Source organism: Chiroxiphia lanceolata, chromosome 3 (genome assembly GCF_009829145.1).
Source record: "Chiroxiphia lanceolata isolate bChiLan1 chromosome 3, bChiLan1.pri, whole genome shotgun sequence".
NCBI classification, from domain to species: domain Eukaryota; kingdom Metazoa; phylum Chordata; class Aves; order Passeriformes; family Pipridae; genus Chiroxiphia; species Chiroxiphia lanceolata.
This window is the reverse complement of record NC_045639.1, coordinates 114,802,591-114,823,623: the sequence shown is the minus strand read 5'-3', so window position 1 is coordinate 114,823,623 and position 21,033 is coordinate 114,802,591. Positions and strand designations below refer to the sequence as shown.

The following is a 21,033-nucleotide window of genomic DNA, read 5'->3' as shown; positions in this document are numbered from 1 at the left end:
CTCCTTCTTGTGGGTTGTGTTGCACCTGTGGGAAATTGCTCTTTTCCCTTTCCTGTCCCCTCATACCATTTTCTCCCTGTCCTTCTTCTAGGAAATGTTGTGGTAAATCTGTCCCACCTGGAGCCTTTTCCATTCTTTTTCCTTTTTCCTCATATGTGTACCCAGTTGATTGGTTTTGTTCCCACTAAAATTGTTGGGAAGTAGGAGTGCTTCCCACCAATAACCAAGATTGTTCTTACTACAAATAACCACAGCTAATTCTGATAGAAAATCCACCAGATTGTGGGAAGGCTTTGAGGAAAATTAGAGGTGAACCAGGTAGGACCAGAAGGATTATTTCCTTTCTGTTCCTCTGAGGATGAATATTGATTTGAAATAAGTTCTAACAGTCTGTTACAGCACATCTGAGGATTTTTTTCTCGAGGTCAGGTTGTGGTTCTCAGAGTGACACCATTATTTCCTTATTCTGAGGGAAAAAAAAATGCTGATTCTTTGAACTTCTGGATTAGTCAGAGCAGACAGTGTTGACAAGGTGTAATTGCTGCTTCAGTCGAGAGGGAAGGTAATGCCTCTGTTGTTTCAAAGTTCTTTAGGCAATTCTCCTGTGATCTAAAGCTGTTCATCTTCGACAAGCAATCTGCTCCTGAGCGAGAGGAACCTTTCACAGGCTTCACGTTGGCTTACAAAAAATAAAAATAAAAACAGAAATAAAAATTGAAATAAAAATTAAAATATCGAAGTAAAAAGTCACTCCTTAATCTCCTTTTAGTTGTACAATGTTGGTTTGCAAGAGCAGGACACACCACTGGCTGGTTGCTCTCCTTCCTTATCTCCAGCAACAACAAAAGTTCCAGCCTGGGCTTCAACTATGGCAAAATTCATTATTTTCACTGATGGTCCATATTAAACCAGGAGATCTGGAATAAATTCCATCCCTGACCTAAGGTCAGTTCTTGCCATGATATGAAAGACCATTTCACTTTATTATTAAGCCAATTATCTCTGACTTGTATTTTTATTCTGCTAAATGTCTGATCCTTCCTGCTTCCTACCAGCAGGATTTGACTTTAGATAACGAGCTGCTTCCCTGGACTGCAAAAGGCAGAGTGTGAGAGAGGGAATTGGGTCACCCTGTGGCTGGACAGTGCCTGGAGGATGGGATGACACGGCTTCACGTGGAATTTGATGTTCTCTTTTAATCTCAGTGAGCTGATCTTGGTTGCACTGTGAAGTACATGAGATAGGAACCAATTTGGTTTTATCAAAATCTAGATTACAGATATCCCAGATGTGTCTTCTTTTAGTCCTCTGCATTCCAGACTATATTTGATCCCAGTTTTAAATCCTTTTTATGAGCTAGACCAGCTCTCTGTGCCTCATTTAGGTTTTCTTCATTTCAGGTGCCCCATTAACTGATAAAATGCTGTCACGTCTTTCCCCATCATGTCTCTTTAATATATGCAAAGATCCTTTTTATTTCTTTCTACTTTTTTTTTTTTTTTAAATTTAATTCACATTTCTCTTGGTACTGAATTGGTGTTTCTACTGAAACACCTCCTCAGTTTACTCACAGATTCTGATTTTTGTTGTTTGGTGACAACTCATTCAGGACCCATCACTGGGCCAGAATCATCTGGTTGCTGCCCTGCATGAAATTCAACAATTCTACTGAAGTCAATTGGGTAAATCTGGAGTTTCTTTTGATATAAATGAAATAAAAGCCTCCCTGGTGTGATCAAAGAGCTTGTTATGTCCACACCAAAAGGCAGATGTGGTTGTCCAGCTTATTTATTTTAGTATTTACTTATTATGATTTCAATGAAGAATAAGATTTTTTGTCCATTCATGAATATATAATGACAACAGATATGCTTAATTTCTTAAATAATAAAATATATAATATATATAAAATAAAAAATGCTTCTGTAGTGCTCAGTGCAATGGACTTTCCCCCTGAGAGGTCTAAACTCATCAATATAGCTATTAATTAGAATTGAAGTGAATTATGTAGCCTTCGTATTTTCTGAAGGTGGATCTTTCAATAACATTATGAGTCATAAACACATACGAAATGAAGAAATTCTGTTCGCAATGTAACTGAAAAATAGACATAATATTGTTTTATATGCTCTAGCACCTCCTAATCTTCCTTGTCCTTCATCTGCTGTCATAAAGTTTAAAGTTCAGACTCTGACTCTTTTGGCTCTGTTGGCATCAGTGGTTTGGATATTGTAAATTAACTTCAAATTATTTGTGTGATCTTGTGTAAACACACCCTTGAAATTTGCTTTTATAATCAATATTATTGCTGTTATATAGTAATTATGATTATTTTATTATCAATTCCTTTATCCATATCCCCTCAGAACCAAACCCAGTTTCAGTATTTCAAGACAACTTAGACACACATGTTTTTATGTTTTAATGCTCTATTTGGAATATTTAAAATATTTTACTAATTTTTGGTTACAAACATACTAAAAAGTATTAATTTTTTTCTCCTTTAACTGCTGTAATATCATCTCTGTCTTACCTTATTGCCTCTCTGGATGGTTTATTCATGATGGCCTTGTCCGAACAAGTATAAAATCGTGTGTAAAAAACTTAATAAATGGTGGCAAATCAGAATAATTTTAGGAAAATAGAAAAGGGTTGTGCTTTGTATCTCAGGTAGAAAAAACCTGAATGTGCCCTGGTTAATTCTCCCCTGATTTTATTGTGTCTTTGAAGGCAGGACTGGTCACACCGAGGCCGTTCGAGTGGTTTATCAGCCAGAAAACATCAGCTTTGAGCAACTGCTCAAGGTCTTCTGGGAGAATCACGACCCGACACAAGGTAGAGTGATGAGTGAGCCAGTATTTAATTATCTTACTAATTACAGCTGGGATAATTAGTGTTTGAGCTGCATGGAAGAGATGAACCTTGAAATCACACTGGAGCTCAAGAATATGATTGCAGACATTTATTGACAGAGAAAGAGAGGGAGAGAGAGAATGAGAGCACAGAACCTCACAATGCCCCTCCTCCCTTCCAGCTGGCTGGGCTGGGAAAATTCCCACAGAGTGGCTCAGGAGACAATGGAAAATTCTTTTCAACTTTGATTATGACAATTTACGCTGTAATGTCCTTTGTGCCTTAAATTAACGTGTATTTCTTTGCAGATTCAAAACCTCTATTATTTTATTTTATTTCATTTCATTTTATTTCATTTAATTTAATTTCATTTTATTTCATTTCATTTCTACCAGTCATAAAAATTTGGGGGTTTTGTATTCTTCAATGATAGTGAATATACTTTATGATTAGAAAAAAGGAGCAAAAAGAGGTGAGAGATGGTGTGTGGAGGCATCAGTGGATCATTCCATCTATTTGCCTGATTCAGACCTTTTAATTTAATTTATCTTTCTTGGAAAGGGCTTTGTGGTGACATTTCCCACATCTGTGCAAACAGAAATGGGAAACTGTGTTGAGAAAACATTTTGCATGTTTATGTAGTTCCAATAAACATCATCCTTTCTACCATTTCCCAGAAATACTGCACACAGTAACTCATTGCACTGTTTTAACAGCTCTCATAATGATGCCACTTTTTACTACATCTGGGAATAAGAAAAAAAATGCAGTTGATACCTTCAAAATGTGATGCCATTCCTGGGAAAGAGTAAGAGGGATTCAGGGATTGTTGTGGATAAGTGTCTTTCAGTGAGCCCAGAGTACAATGCAGAGATAAAAGTGGTTGTTGAAACTCTTTTTTGTATGAAAAGGGCCTTAATCAAGAGTGTTAAAGCTGTTTTCTCTCTGCAGGGTCAGTAAAATCAGAACATTTTGTGCAGTTCCTGAGTTGCCATCCCAGGGATCATATGGAAATACTGCTGGGCATTTGAAGAGAGAGAGAGAAAGGGTATAGAGTCCAGAAAACCAGCCTGGTGCTGGGAATAAACACGTTCTACTAGTTGAAGAAACACAGCACTATGTCAGGAGAGGTTCAGGTTGGATCTCGGGAGAAGGTCCTTCCCCCAGAGGGTGGTGAGGCACTGAACAGGCTCCCTAGGGAATGGTCACTTCCCAAGGCTGCCAGAGCTCAGGAAGTGTTTGGACAATGCTCTCAGGGACAGGGTGGGATTGTTGGGGTGTCCTGTGCAGGGCCAGGAGTTGGACTGGATGATCCTTGTGGGGTCCCTTCCAACTCAGGATATTCTGTGAACACCATGATCAAGGAACCCTTGCAGGAACCTGACAGTGAGTTGACAACCCGACCCCTGATAAACCAGGACAAGCTCCAGTAGCTGGAAGCTGAAGTTTGAAAAGTTCTACCTCGGAATAAAACAGTTTCACATCTCCCAGTGTAATTAAGCACTGGAGTCTTTTTCCATCACCATCACTTCGAGTCTCTGAGATGAGATATTTTATCATTTTAAAAGAGGTACCTGATTCGAGTCAGGAGAAGAAATTCTGTGTCTGTCAAGGATGGTGGCCCACGCTGGTGATTTATGAGCCTACCTTCCCAACCCCTTCCCTTCTGGTTGGTTCAGGGACATTTGTCTGCACATCCCTGGAGTACTTGCAGCTCTGCATTGACAGACCCACCATGGAAGAGGGTTGGAACTGGTCTTTAAGGTCCCTTCCAAACCATTTCTCTGATTCAACGTTAACCATCCTCACTTCATGCTCTTGGGCCTTCCTGGTTTGCTCTGAGGGGTCAGAAAGGAGGTTTTCTCCCTTGGTTTGTTTTTTTTTCTTCTTTTTTCTTTGGGTTATCAGAAATTGGCCATCACCAGAGGGTGACTTCTTTCTTTCATCCTGGAAAAGGGAAAGGTTTGGGGTGACATAACTGAGATCTTCCAGTACCTGAAGGGAGCCTACAAGAAACAGGGAGAGAGGCTATTTACAAGGGCCTAGAGTGACAGGAAAAGAGGAAACGACTTCAAACTGACAAAAGATAGTTTAGATGGCATATTGAGAAGAAATTCTTGGCTGTGAGCATAGTGAGGCCCTGGCACAGGTTGCCCAGAGAAGCTGTGGCTGCCCCTGAATCCCTGGAAGTGTCCAAGCTGGGTTAGACGGGGCTTGGAGCAACCTGGGCTAGTGGAAATTGTCCCTGCCCATGGCAGGGAATGGGGTGGTCTTTAAGGTCCCTTCCAACCCAAAGCATTCTGGGGCTGTGTGATTCTATGGACTGGTTGTTTTGATACAGCAGAGATTCCTATTTTGGGATAATTGGTCCATATGTCTTGCTCACGTGTTTGGATTCATCCTGATTGCCAGAGCTGGGAGCTGGTGGGCAGGAGTATGAGATTCTTCGCCTTCCAGAGCAGTATGAGGAATGGATTTCTGCTGGAATAATTTGGACAACCACCCCCTAACCAGTCACCTGCCATGTCTGTAGCCTTGGCTTTGGCAGGGTGTGGTTGGGCTCAGCCTGTGGCCCACACTCTAAAGGAGTTCAGGGCTTTGGGCTGACTGGAATTCACTACCTGGACACAGTGGTGCGTGGATAAAGTGTAATCATTGTGGTAACAGGTTAAATCAGTTCACCAGATGATTTTATGGTTCCTTCTGGCTTTAAACCAAAGTAAAATGGTGACATTATATCTTTGTATTCCCCTTGCACTCTCAATAACTGAGGTTCAAATTAGTCCCAGTCTGTGCTTGTCAGAAGGTTGGGTGCTGGTGGGTGTGTGATTCACTCTTTGATTTCTGGTAGCTGGGGAAACATCACCTACTTATCCCAGGCCCAGGGCCATGCTAATGTGTCTGTATTCCCTCTGGGATGTGAGCTCCCATCTTGGTATTCCCTCTGGGATGTGAGCTCCCATCTCTGCCTGACACTGAGCTGTGGAGGTACCCGTGTCACTCACAACTGTCTCAGGCATCTTTGTGGCACTGCAGTGCTTGGTGTAAACATTCCTAAACCTTAACTAAGCTTGGAATAGAATTTCCAAGTGGTTCTTCTGTAATAATTTACCAAAATTGAGAGCATCACTCTACCCCCTGAGATGATGGGAACGTTCTTGGAAGACTTTATACAGCACAGCCTTGGACAGGTTGCTTTGCCTGTGTATTTTTATGGTTCCTTAATGCTGTGCCAGGGGAGGTTCAGGTTGGACATCAGGAGGAATTTCTTCACTGAAAGGGTGGTCAGGCATTGGAAGAGGCTGCCCAGGGAGGTGGTGGAGTCCCCATCCCTGGAGGTGTCCAAGAAACAACTAGAAGTGACACTCAGTGCTCTGGGCTGGGTGACAAGGTGGGGATGGGTCAAAAATTGGACTCCATGATCTCTGAGGTCTTTTCCAACCTAAGTGATCCTGTGTTTCTGATCTCTGTTCAGAAACTTTGCAAAGCTCATCCCATCTCTGCCACCTTTCTTGATTTGAGGAGAACTTAAGCCACGAGGTCCCTGTGTCAAATTTCTTAGTTCTGTAAGACAGAGATGGGATGTTTATCTCCCCTTTCAAATTTGAGCAAAACATCTTTCAGGTGGGATTGTTTCTTTGCCTTGATTTGCATCTCCTCCCTGTTTTTAGCTGCCTGTGGGAAATGTGGTTTTATGTAAAGACACTAAAAGTGAGTTAACTCTCTGACCTGCAATATTTTTCTCCTTCCCTGAGGTTCAACTGTGTGCACACAGTGAGTTTTATTTAGGCAGCCTTATGGGAATGCAGGACTTGGTCTGTCAAAGAGAAGTTTTTTACTAAGTGGATAAATTAGAAAGATTTCTTATTCATGAAGTTCAGCACAGTCTTTGGCTGAATCCAGTATCTCATACAGGCAGTGAATGCTGGACTTCTTGAGTACAGCTTACTCCAAAGTATAAAAGCTTTGTCTGTTTTATCTTTTTCCAGAAGTTGGGCTAACACCATTTCATCCCTTCTACTCCCAGCAGAGATAATGCACTTGTGTGATTGTTCTGATGTCATTAAACATCAAATATGTACATTGTTGCAGATAAAGACCTTTCAAATATCAGCCTGGTTGGTACCAAGTTGCTAAAGAGCACAGACTGGCAGTCCCATCATTCATTGTCGTAGGAGGGCATTAATATTCAGAAATTCCTGCTTTCCAAGCAGTTGGCCTTTAAGATGAGACTGACATCTCACTGGGATTCGAATTGTCTCTGGGAAGCAGCCTGGCTCTTGTTTCATGAAGCTCTTGAGTGTGAGGATTGTACAGAAGTCAATTGAAAAGCAAGAACCTTTGATCAAGTCAGTCTCTGAGTTGAAAGAGATTCTCCCAGATGAGCATCTCCTAAGCGTGGGGCCCTGATAAAGTCCTCTTGACTATTAATTTAGGCTCTATTTTATAATTCATTAGAATTGGGATCCTGAAAAAGCAACAAACAACCCCGTGACTTCTGCCAAGTGGCATATGGCTGTCATCTCTGCTCAGCCTCTGGTGCTGGGAGCAGCATTCCTTCCCTCCCAGGAATGATCTTATCTACCAGAGGATTGCTCTGTATAGCTCTGTAAGTGCTCTGAGATCGTTGTTTCTTTGTCAGTCATACAGAAAAGGAGAATGGTCATGATAGGCTGAAAATATAGCAAAAAAAAAAAAATCTTCCGACTAATCACTTTGTGGATAATTTTGTTTTTCTGAAGTTTCTAGATGTGTAGGGCAGAGTCTGTATTGCCTATTTTTTGCTCTAATGGGGCCAACCTTCAGAACTTTCCAGGTTTTTTGAAGATATAAGCCTGACTCTCCTTAAAATTGCACCCTGGCAATGGTTCTGCTGGGACAGTTTGTGTTGTGCCTCAGGCTGCGTTTCACGATTGCTGTAAACTAATCTTTGACTTCACTGTCAGGGAAAAGGGCAATTTGCTCCTCTTTCCCAAAGCTTTCCACAGGATACAACCTCTATGCTGACACTGGCAATGCCAAAGTCCTCTGCTCAAGCTGAAAATCAAGCTGCATGAATGGAAGTGAAATGGGATTTTCAACCAGGATTTAAATCGCCAGGAGCGTGACTGTAAATGGGACCACCCTTCTGGCATCAGCCCTGTCCTGCAGTGCACGAGCCAGTTCCAAACCCCACTGTGCTTAGGTTCAGGGAGGAACATGTCATATTTGATCTGATCAGAAAGTTTGGCCGCTCTTTGTGAGGTGTCAAAAACTATTTCTCCAAACCTTTGGAAAAAGCTGATACCAGAGGAATGTGTTTGCTGTGGTGCCAAGGTGACTCCTGTAAAACATCTCAGTGTTCATGGTTCTCCTGACCCTGGGTGAAGTTCTTTGTGTGTCAAAGATTTCAACCCACTCCAAGAAGACCTTAAAGAAAGACTCATTGGCTGTTCAAAGGTCAAGCACGCAAAAAACCTCATTTATCTGTAGAGCAACCTGAGATAATGGAAGGTGTCTCTGCCCGTGGCAGGGGGTGGAAAGAGATCTTTCAGGTCCCTTCCAACCCAAACCATTCTGGGATTCTATGAAAACCCATTTGGGAGAAATGAAAAATCCTTTGCCTCCCTTAGCTCTTTTCTTTTCTGAGTACAACCCAAAACAGGTGCTTGTTTAGGTAGTTCTGCTCCCCACGTTCATCAGAAGCACCCAATCCTTCCCAGCCCATGTCTTAGGTACGACTACAGTCCCCTGTTGTACACAAATCCCACCCTTTTTTCATTCCTTCTGGCTTCCTGTTTGGGTTTTTTGAATTAGTGGCAGGAGCTGAGAGTAGTTTTGGCCGCCCTTTGACAAAATGGGGCGAAGGGCAAAGCCACCCATGGCCACCCAGGAAACTTCCTCGAGGCCTCACAGATTCTTTGTGAACGTACAAGACCCAAAGTCACTGGGAGTAATCCCATTCCCCCCTCCTGTCATGGAGAAGTCCTTATCTTGCCTGTGTTTGTGCAGGAAATGTAAGCAGCACTGATATTTTTCCAGCAGTTGAGGACCATCTGTCCTACAACAAACTCATCACCTGCCAGATCCGTTCAGAACATCTCTGAGCCCATATGTTTTGTGTATACATGAGAAAGAAAAGATGTACAAGCCTTTTCTCCTCCCTTTGACCTTCCAAACACGCTGGCATTTAGCCTTAGTGCTGAGACAGGAATTCTCCAGATTAATATCTGCTTTTCGTTGTGCTGACCCACTTTAGTTGCAGAGGGTATATTTATTTCTCACCAGTTTTTGAAGGACTGTACTTTTTTTAGGCATTGCATAAGGAATCTATCATCTGCAAATAATTAAAATTAGACACTAGAAATGACATTGTATTGCTAATGAGCAGATGTGTCTACTTATACCAGTGGAAGAACAGCTGTACACATAAAAAACGCTACAGCGACCCTAAAGCAGCATTATGAATTCTGCTACAGGCCTGGAACTTCCTTTAGAGATTAAAGGGGGAAAAAAGAGAATCTCTCCCTGTAAAATATAACCATTTTTTATCTTTTTCCTTTACATTTCTCTCACTTGCTTCCCTTAATAATTCGAATTACATTTGCAAGTCTCAGATTAAAGCACCTTTGTCGTGGATTTCAAGGGTTATTAAGATTCTTGATGGTTTCAGCATTATTAAAGGTGTAACAAAAACACAGCAGAAATACAAAATCTATTGTCACCAGGCATATTAAATATATTCAAAACAGAATTACCAACCCCTCAGGGAGCCATTCTTGGTCCAATACTCTTCAATATTTTCATTAATGACTTGGAGGATACAGTGGAGAGGATGCTAATTAAATCAGTGGCAAAGACATTGCTGGGAGGCTCCTGAAGGAAGCGACTAAAACACAGCTCTGTGTTGATGAATGAACAAAAGCCATGGAAGTCAATGTGCTGAGGCACAATAAAGATAAATGTGTCTTGGTTCCTGCAGGTTTGAACGTTCAACTGTGCACTGAGTTGTTTGGTAGGAGACAGTGACTTCTGAGACAGTGTCTTCTCTTGACTTCAGGTTCTTCTAATTCCTGCTCTTTCCAATGAAGTGCCAGTGGTGGGACAGTTGAGTTGACTGATGTCAACCCATCCCACCAGCCTCCACTTTAGTCCCTTGCCCGTAATCACCTCCAAAATACCTGTAGTAAAGTCAGTAGTAAAGTCAGTAGTAAAGTCTTTGCCAGTGATGTTTACCCAGTGCTGCACTTTGAGGATGCAGCTTCAGTTCTTTCATGGACCAAAATGTCTCGTGTTCTGTTGTTCCCATTCTTTGTGTTCCTCTAGAACTAAACAAGCATTAAAAATAAATTGGTATTATTAGACTGCTTTGGGTCCCCAGGAATTTTAGCTGTCGTGACCTAATTTGCACGTTGGACTCTTCTTATCCATGTAAATTGGAATAGACTTTTACTGACCTATATTTCCAGTTTGGGAGATGTTGTTTTCTCTGCATCTTTTCTAATGAAGGGAATTATTAGGGTGGTTGCTGACAAGGCTGAATTCTTTGCACTATGAGGTGCTGAATCAATTCTGGCTCAAGGGCAAAATTCCTTCTGGGCTCTGAGTTCTTCTTACCTTTAAACTACTTTTAGGCTGTTTGTTTCATATCTGACAAGGATGTGTCAACCAGTTCCCCAGAACTACTAAAAATTAACTTTATCTTTCAGTATTGTGAAGGTCAGTAATCAAATAGTTCCTTGAGGATGAGAAAATGTTTCCTTGAAGACGAGATGGGGCTTGGAGCAACCTGGGATAGTGGAAGGTGTCCCTGCCCGTGGCAGGGGGTTGGAACGAGATGGTCTTTAAAGGTCCTTTCAACCCAAACCATTCCATGATTCCATGAAGCTGATGTGGTGGGAATAATAGCATCTAGAATTTCATGTGTGTTTATAGAATTAGAAAAGAGCAACCACAGAATGTGTTTTCCTGCAGAATTTTTGGATGAACTCTTCCTAATCTTTAGGCAAGGAAAGCAACAGACAAAGTCGAAACAAAGTGATACCAAACATTCTTTTCTTCTTCAAATAACTCGCCAGTGAATTTACTGTACTTGGGTCTAGAAATCTGAGGCACTGAAGCGTGGCTTCATTAATCATAGTTTATGGTGATTATTAGTAGGCTTTTAATCTTTGTTTTCGTGTATAATTAGGTACAAGAGGTCAAAGCTGACTCTCTTCTGAACAACAATATTTTCAGTGAATGACTGTTTTTCTCCGCCTGCAATTTTCTCCTGCATATTTATAAGAGCTCAGTTGTCTGTGTTGGGAGAGAGCAGTGTCCCCTGAGCTTATCTGCTGATAAAGGCGAATGACAACACTGTTATTTTTGTTATCACTAATTATTTTTATTGCTATTGCAACAGCACCTGGTGGATCGTAGTAGGTTTAGATTCACAGTGCTAACACGTGTCTGAATTGAGGCAACACACCAGTGAACAACTGATAAATGAAGAGAAAAGAGAAGGCACATAAAGAAAACAACACAAATGTGTGTGATTCCATAACCAAGCCCTGTGCAGCACCAGACCTGAATTGTTGTGTTTCTTAATTATATTTTTTCGCATGATCAGTTGTTTTCCAGCATCACAGCACAGCTAATCTATGGAGAAAATAAAATAGGCAAAGAGGGCCCAAATCAGATGCTGAAACAGAAATGTCTTTTTCCATGTCAGGTCCTCTTGTGCATTATACCAGTTTCCATCTGTGCCACAGAAAATGTGGAGCACCTTTATGCCCTCTGTCATGTCCTTCAGTCTCCTCCAGACATCTCTGCTCTGTGCACTTACTTAGGTTTGAAGAATGTTAAGATCTTCAGTCAGGTTGGTCTGACCAGTGTAGACTTGTCAGGTGGGATGAGCTGAGCTAAATCCACCTGAATTTGGATGTTTCCATAGGCATGGAGAGATTCAGCACCCATGGATGTTGGTAGAGATCTAGTCAACACATTTGACTCTCCCCAAAGGAGACATCTGTTTGGGCAGCTTTTGGTTGCCCAAACCTGGAAGCTGTTCCTGCTGCACCAATAAATATTAATAAAAATCTCACTCCTTTCCCATGTTCACAGCATCATGGAATAGTCTGATTTGGAAGGGGCCTTAAGGATCATCTCATTCCAACCCTGACACCTTCCACCATCCCAAGTTGCTCCAAGCCCCATCCAACCTGATCTTGGACACTTCCAGGGATCCAGGGGCAGCCACAACTTCTCTGGGCAACCTGTGCCAGGGCCTCAACACCCTCACAGACAACAATTCCTTCCCAATATCCCATCTCTCCCTGCCCTCTGGCAGTGGGAAGCCATTCCCTATGTCCTGTCCCTCCATCCCTTGTCCAAAGTCCTTCTCCAGCTCTCTTGGAGCCACTTTAGGCACTGGAAGGGGCTCTCAGGTCTCCCAGGATCCTTCTCTTCTCCAGATGAACCCCCCCAGCTCTCCCAGCCTGTCTCCAGAGCAGAGGGGCTCCAACCCTTGGAGCATCTCTGTGGCCTCCTCTGGACCTGCTCCAGCAGGTCAAGGTTCATCCATCTCAAGAGAGAGATTTTTGAGAGAAGGCACCTTTGCAAAAGCCTAATGTCTCTTTATGACAGAAAAAGTCTAAAAACTTATCTAAAACTAATCATTTAACTTTTGATTAATGTTAAATCATGTTTGATTGAAGTTAAAAGTTCCCTACAATAAGTTTAGTGCCATTAAGGATCATTTATGTTTATAATTCACTGTTCTATTCATCTGTTCTAGGCACTACTGGTAAATATGTATTTTCAATTAATAATTAGAAGTGGATTCAAATTCCTGTCTGCCAGTGACAGTTAAAACTTGAGCTTTTTGATATTCATCAAAACCAACCTATGAGATTTTTCCTGGGCTCAAGGAGATCATGGACCTCCTTCAAAGGTCAGAGAGTGTTCAAAGAGCATTTAAGGAATATTATATTTGAATGAATTAATAATGAAGCATACAGGGAACTCTTCTCTCAAACCAAGGCTTCCTTGAGCTTTTCTAGTTTTGTAATGTGAAGTTTTGTAATGTTTTGTATATGAACTGTTAGAGAAACAATACTGCATATGGAATGTGAATCACAGAATGGGTTGGGTTGGAAAGGACCTTGAAGATCATCTCAAATACCATCTTCTTTTTTCAAAAGAAGACCAGAAATACAGTTTCCTCCTTGACACTGAAAACTGTGTTTACTGAAAACTTTCTGAACCTTTGGCTCTGTTGACAGTGGAAAAGTTTCCTTTAATATGTCCAAGCTCATTGATGTATTTTAACCTTCTGAAGAAACTCTTTTATATTTCATTTATCCTTCCTGCACCACAGCACCTTGAAAATCATCAAGAACTCTCAATCCACAGCCCTGTAACTAACTTCTTTCCTATTAACATTTTTCTCCTTTAATCATATGCTATAAAGAGTTTTACTTTCCCTTGGCAACTTTTAAGCTGTATGGATGTAATCATTATAGTGAGTGATGACATCAAGCCAGGGTGACATGGTGCAATTGATTTTTACTAAATAATTCTATGATGAGCTGGAAGAAGGAGTTTTATTAGTCTTAACTCAGCAAGGATTGATTGGGGAAAAGAAAACGACCAATCAGTGTATCAGGTTTCTGTGGGGATAAGAAAATAAGTGACAGCTGCAGAAAAGTCTATAAATCATAGAAAAAATTATGATAAAAATAAGAGCTGTGAACTGCCCTTTAAAATTTCACTGGATGGCAGAGAAGAGTCTCACAGACCTCAGTCATTTATCTCCATTATGCCTGGGATCCTCTGGGAATAGCAAAGTTGAAGGATGATACCATTACATTTTTTTTATTATTTTTAAATGGAGAGAAGATAAGGAGTGGTGTCTAAGTATTACTTTCAAGTCATTAGAGGATTGAGTCTTCAAAAGAATTCCTTGATTTAGCCAATAAAATAAAGTGTCTTTTGCTTTAGCTTTCTATAGGTGATATATAAAAGATTCACCATTTTGAACCAGATTTGCTTGTTGGCAATTCCTTAAGAAAAAAGTACTGGGAAATATGTTTTTTTATTAATCATAGAATTACAGAATGGTTTGGGTTGGAAGGGACCTTAATGATCACCTTGTTCCAGCCCCGTGCCCCGGGCAGGGACACCTTCCTCTGTCCCAGGTTGCTCCAAGCCCCGTCCAACCTGGCCTTGAACACTTCCATGGATAGGGAGTCCATATTCCAGTCCATATTCTGGTCCTTCAAACCAAAAGAGAGATGGTATTTACTGCTCTGATGCCAGAGAATATGGGGGAGACCAAAATTAAATCACCCCTAGCCAGGTGCATCAGAAGATACCAAAGTGTTGGTAAGAGAGAGCTTTTTAGAGCCATTTCTTTGCCTGTTCTCTACATTTGGGCAAATAACACCTTTCCAGTGGACATGTGTTCATATTCCATGGCAATCTCAACCTGGGAATCATTCCTTTTGCAGGATGTGGGAGAGCCTCACAGCTCCCTTTTCTTTCTACCATCCTCTGGCCACAAATTCCTGTTTCATATAAAACAAGTGCTGAGCTCTTGAGAGCATTTAGTGATTAATTGGTGTTCTGGTCTCTGCTGGCACAGTGGGGACATTTTATGTTCTCCAGAGTGGTCCAGGCTGAGGTGCTTTGCTCAGCCAAAGTGAAAGACCTGGATATAATCCCTGCCCAACATCTAAACACACTTAGAGCTCCAGGTGCCCTCATTCTTCCTCATCCTGCAGAAACAAGAGCTCACAGCAACTGGCCAGTGCTCACGCAGGATTTGGACTTATACACTTTGGCACCACATCCAGACATATTTTTGTCTTTTGCTAGAAAGCTGGAAATTCTCTACTTTTTTATCAGCTCTGAAATCAGTCTCTCTGTCTAAACATCTCTTTGGTGACAGATTTTGTGGCTGTTCCCAGCATAAAAGCTGATTTTCACTGTCTCAGGCACCAGCAGCAAGTGCCAGTCCTACAACTCCAGGGTATGTTTGTTCCTGTCCCTGTTGGATGTGTTCCTGATCACCTGGTCAGGGAGACAGGTGATCCCAGGGCAGGGGTGGAGTTTCCATCCCTGGGGGAATTTAAAAGCCATGTGGATGTGGTACTTGGGGACATGGGTTGGTGGTGGCCTTGGCACTGGTGGGAAATGGTTGGACTCGGTGATCTTAGAGGTCCAACCTAAGTCATTCCATGATTCCCCAGGGTTAATATATTTTCTTAACAACTTTAGGAACTTGTGTATGATCTCAACCTCAAATGAAAAGGAGGATCAGGCTCTACTGACAGATTTGCCTATTTATTATGTCCTTGAGGAAAAGATTTATCCCCTGGAACTACCCTAAAAACTATCCCTAAATTGGCAGGTTGAATGACTTTGAGACTTCTTGCAGCACAGTTGGAGGAAACCAGCATTTTCCTAGAAGATCCAGCTGATGTTCTGTAGGAATTATTCCTTCTGCCAGTTAAGAACTTAAGCACAAATACCTTGTGGAATTTTTAGAGAGCCAAGCACAGGTCACTTTTTATTCAGTAAATGTGGTTTTTTAAAAAGACAAGATTGTTAAGTTTGTTAAGCTCAATCATCCTACCACAGTTGTTTAGTAAATTGAATTTCTTGCCTTGTTTGCTACTCATTGAGTTAGTGTATCTCAGAAAATAGGACTTGCCAGAGGGTTTTAAAAAGTCAGTGATGGACCCTTGAGATGTAAGTTTGTCTGTGTGAGGGTCATTACAAATAACAACAGCAACAGTGGCACTTGGTTATGTCTATTACAAGGAATTTATTTTGTCGTCCCAAAGTCTTTGTGGCTTAGATAATATATTAGTTATGTATTGGGGGAGATTTAGGTACAAATTAATTTAAGTAACATAGTGGAAATAAATGACATTTTAGCTTAGATGTTTGATCACGTTAAAGCTGCACTTTGAGATAATACATAAAGTGTCTGTTCAGTCTTCTTCATTCCATGGAGGTGGTTTAACAGTCCAAACCAGCATTTGGTTCTGGGAGGGGCTGTTATTGCACAGCCTGAATCCTCCTTAGCTTTCTACTTTCATCACTGACATGGTTCAGCTCTGGGAGTTTTGGTATCCTGGGCTGATCCCACAGCATGGGCAGCAGGGGAAGGGGGGATTCTGCCCCTCTGCCCCCTCAGCTGAGACCCCACCTGCAGAGCTGCCTCCAGCCCTGGGGAACAACAGCACAAGGACGTGGAGCTGCTGGAGCCAGTCCAGAGGAGGCCACGGAGATGCTCCAAGGGCTGGAGCCCCTCTGCTCTGGAGCCAGGCTGGGAGAGCTGGGGGTGTTCACCTGGAGAAGAGAAGGCTCCAGGGAGACCTGAGAGCCCCTTCCAGTGCCTAGAGGGACTCCAAGAGAGCTGGAGAAGGACTTTGGACAAGGGATGGAGGGACAGGACACAGGGAATAGCTTCCCACTGCCAGAGTGCAGGGTTAGATGGGATCTTGGGAAGGAATTGTTGTCTGTGAGGGTGGTGAGGCCCTGGCCCAGGTTGCCCCAAGAAGCTGTGGCTGCCCCATCCCTCTTCATGGCCAGGTTGGTTGGGGCTTGGAGCAACCTGGGCTAGTGGAAGGCATCCCTGCCCATAGCAGGGGTTGGAATGAGATGATCTTTAATGTCCCTTTCAATCCAAACTGTTTTATGATCCTCTGATTCTATGAAAATGTCTATCCTTGATCTAAAACCCTCAGGAATGGAATGTGGCATTAGGTGCATTGCTCAAAGGAGAAACACAATGTTGCCTTATTTCCCATCTGCATTTTTTTACACTTTGCCTTTCAATTGCCCAACCTCACTAAGCAACTTTGGCAAGACTAAAGATCCTTATTTCTGTGGTTTTTTCCCTCCCTAAATGTATTTTTAAACCAGAGTCAGTTCTTCTCTTAAATTTCTCTTCAATAAATTAATTTAGCTGACTTGCTTCTCCGTTACTCTGTCCTGGTGGCACATGCATATATTAAATAATCTTATCTTCTCACCCAGAGCACATGAGCTCATGCTAAACTCATACTCTTAAACTCATGGTAGAAATTAACCCACTGTGGAGTGATCCCCCATTCAGAGAGATTTTTGTAATCTACTCCCTAGTTGGTTGTTAAATAGTTTGTTAAGCAATAAATAGATTTGTAAAATGTTAATGCTTAAGCTCAGACATCAATTAGCATTAACATATCCTGGCAAAACTAAGGCTTTCCTGGCCTAGACTCATTTTATTCCTAACTCTCCAGTAGCCCTGGATTTACAAGAGCTCCCTGAAAAGAATTTGCAAAGGAATGAGCAAAACATTCCCTACCTGGCAGTTGACACTATTAAGTATTGATGAAGAGCACAGTCACTGTTTTTAGGTGTAACAATACAATTTACCAGTGAAAAAGTCACCCAAATAATCAGAAAACTCCGTAACATGTTTTGGTTTCAGATTCTTTTATGTAACTGTTGGTCATCAGAAGGAATTTTAGCCCTAATACATATTTTAAAGTATTTCTATATTTCTTTGTTCATAAATATTTCAGCCAGTTTTCATTTGTTTATTGTCCTGTCCTTTAAATCGTTTTTCTGTTGCCTTCTAAAGACAAAGAGGAATAAAACTTACCAGGATTTAATGAGTAATAATATATTGATGCATCTTTTCCCCCAGTATCACAGGCTCTTTCTCTACCCTCTGCCCTTTGCTTGGGGGCTATCAGGACATATATTTTCTTTTCCATTTCATCTCCATAGTCCTGAGAGTTGATGGAAATCTTCAAAGGGGCCTCTGTAGTCTGGTGGCAGTCACAAGCCAAACTCTGATGATTTTCAGTTTGACTTGTTTTTTTTCACTCACCCAAGTTCATCAACACCACCAGACAAAACTCAAAATTAACACATTTTATTACAGCAAAGCAAAAATCATGTTCTTGAGAGCAAAATTGGGAACAAGGTGTGAAAGACTACATAACACCAAACCCAATCTGGGCTGCTCACCTGAGGGGGGAAATCATCCTCTCTCTGCTTTGACCCATTATTTTACAGTTTCACAGGTAGAATCCATCTCACATTTTGGAAATTTGTATATGGGCAACTTCATACCACCAGTCTTTTGAAGGATTATTTAAATATCACCAAACCTTTGTGCCTAAATTACCCATCCTGTCTGGCCTTGAACCCCTCCAGGGATGGCGAGTCCACAACTTCTCTGGGCAACCTGTGCCAAGAGTAACTGCTTTTCTCCAAAGATATTTTGAACCTTTCTACCATTAATTTGTACTCCTCCAGCACAAGAGAAATTATAAGCACTTGGTAAAATCAACATTTTTTGGTAAAATCAACATTTTTGGTAACTATTTGCATGGTTCAAAATGAATATTTTCAGATGGATTGCGGGGAGTGCAGCTGAATTACTGAAGGTTTTGCATCTGGATTTGACTGCTGTGTGATGTAATAAAAGTAAAATGCTCATATTTCATTTGCATGCCATTTAAATGGATGTATCGATGTCGAATCTCTTCAGGACTCTTTAACCAAAGACTTGGGCTTCCTGAAAGTACCTGCTGGAAGAGACTGTGCCAATCCAGCTGCATGGAGCATCCTAAATTTAGTGGAAGGTGTCCCTGCCCATGGCAGAGGATTGGAACTAGGTGGTTTAAAGTCCTTTCCAACCCAAACCATGCTAAGATTCTATGAAATTCAGATGTTTTGACCTTCTCCCAGCAGCCCAGGGAGGGGGAGAGGCTGATCCTCATGGTGTTCCATGTTTTCTCTCTTTCCAGGGATGAGGCAAGGCAATGACGTTGGCACTCAGTATCGCTCGGCCATCTACACGTTCTCCCAGGAACAGATGGAAGCTGCCTTGAGGTCTAAGGAAGAATATCAAAAGGTAACACTGGGAAGGGTGTGGAATTTCTTCCCATATGAGGAGAGGTCAAAGATGTCACCAGTGAGCACAGTATCACTCCTTGTGCTGTGCATTTTCTGTGTTACTGTTGAAGCTCCTTGTTCCAGTACTGAACTTGCATCATAGTTGCTTTAAATTCCAACTTTTATGAATGTGTTGGTTTGTGTGAGTCATTTTATAACTATTCAGAAAAATAGGTCCTTATGCAGAGATATTTTGAATCTCTGGAAGAGATTTTTTTCATGTGGCTGCACCAGAGCAGAAATCTGTGATCCTAAAGCTATTCCAGCATCTCTGAACCCTGTAGGTTCAGAAGGGTGAACCCAAAACCTCAGACCCAAGAGTTCCTGAACGTTGAGGGAAGGTCCTGATCAATATTTGAGCCGCATAACTCAGGATCACCCACCTGCTGCTTATAAGTTGCTTCTGTGAAGCCATTCCATGAATGTCTGTGATGGGATGTGACAGCCCGTGACTTACTAAGAGTATTTGTTTTGACACAAGGATTTGTGTGAGAGAAGATCAACCAATTCCCTTTCTGTACAACCCTGTTTTTCAGGGAAGATGGATTCTGTCTCTTCCCTGCCACATAAGCTATTATTTAACTAAAGGCAGGGGGATTAGTGTCCTGCAGTGTCTCTGCATTGTGGTTGCTGTCTGAGCTGCCTCGTGCTCTTTCAAAGCAAGATCCAGATTCTGCAGAGGAGAAATAGAAATTCTTATGACTTTCATGAAATAGAAATTATTTTCATTTATATGGAATATAGATGCTTATAATTTATACGAAAAAAACCCCACTCAGCCTGGGTCATCAGGGCAGTGGACTTAAATAGTGCTAAAAGTATCTCAGTGTTCATATGCTGAATTATACGATGACTTCACTTGTGTTATGTTAAAGAACCAGGAGCTGAGGTGAATATTTAATGTCAGAAGGTCCAAAGAGGAGGTTCAGGTGATGAAACCCTGTGCAACAGTTTGGGGTTCCCCAATGTGTGTGTGACTGGGGGGGGTTGAGCTCTGGGGGAGCTCTTAAGGCTGGTTCCTACGTGCGGTCGGAATTATTTTGTGTGCAAAGAGATGCTCTGAACTGCAAGTAAATAAACTGAAAGTCTTTCTTAGCAGTGTGAGAACTGTGCTTGTAAATGAAGTGTTCAATGACATATTTTCTTCTGAGTAGCTGAAGGTGGGGAGAAATCAGTCTTGCAGATGTTTATGTGATTTAACAGAGTGTTTTCGCAAGGTCCGCTGTTCATATTTGTCATTCAGAACTTTTTTTCTCGTTATTTCCCTTAGATCCACTGCTTTTTCAAATTCCTTTTATTCCTTTCTGTTAGAATCTGCTGACCAATATCACCCTGCAAATCTTACAGCTTTAATTTGCTTTCCCATCTCTTTTATTCTCTGCTGTTATTTGTCATTAAATAAATACTGACATGAAAGCAAAATTGCAAGGTAGGAGATTGCAAGATGATATTACAGAAATTTCCATCATCAAATAGATTTCCTTAATGGCACCATTTAAAATTTACCTACTTTGAAGTCTATCACCATTTGAAAAGTGTGTATAATTAGTACATTTATATAATTAGGCAGAACTGTAAGTGAGCACATGTAGAGTTTGTTTTTGCACTGAAGTGGGGAAGGAAGGGACGGTGTTGCCAACTGAGGAAATACAGCAAATATGTACTGAAATTCCTTGGGGATCTGTGGTTCCTATGTATTATTAACAACAATATCTACAATATTATCTACTGAGGTATTGCAAGAGCAGTGGAGTGGTTGCATGGGAAACACACTGAGCAAACAATTTGTTCAGGAATCCCTTTTCATATTAAATGTTTTGCATTACATGATTTTAATGTAAATCTAATACAACCACTTCCCTTATTATTGCAGCAATTTAAAATAAATATCAGGCTCTTCTGGCAGTGACATGTGCCAGATAATCATGGATAAAAACACGTGGGAATGGCACAATGCTTGATTTTTCCGTGCACCAAAGGGGGAAAGGGCTAACAAATACTGTAAGTACAATAACTGCACTGTGTATGGGTGGCTCTGGAGTGTTTTTGGTGCTGCAAAAGCATAAAACCAAAATGTCATTTGTTTGTTTGTTCCCTGAATAATTGTGCATGTGTTTGTGAGCTGATGACCTGGAAGAGAGCTAAGAATGGCTTTCAACCAAAAAATGATCTAGAGGAGTTGTTTGTTTTTTTTTTCAGAAGGATGGGGAGGGTCGATAATTTAAAGGAAATAATTTTGTTTACTGAGGATAGAAA

General features: G+C 41.4%; 1 protein-coding gene across 1 annotated transcript in view; it reads left to right on the top strand.

The window, feature by feature from the left end:
• The window catches only part of MSRA (methionine sulfoxide reductase A), a 256,774-nt gene that overhangs the window by 148,476 nt on the left and 87,265 nt on the right, over positions 1-21,033 (top strand). Inside the window, exons 4-5 of the mRNA XM_032683427.1 lie at positions 2,731-2,835; positions 18,630-18,736. Coding sequence (XP_032539318.1) covers positions 2,731-2,835; positions 18,630-18,736 — 212 coding nt within the window. The remainder of the gene's footprint in view (positions 1-2,730; positions 2,836-18,629; positions 18,737-21,033) is intronic.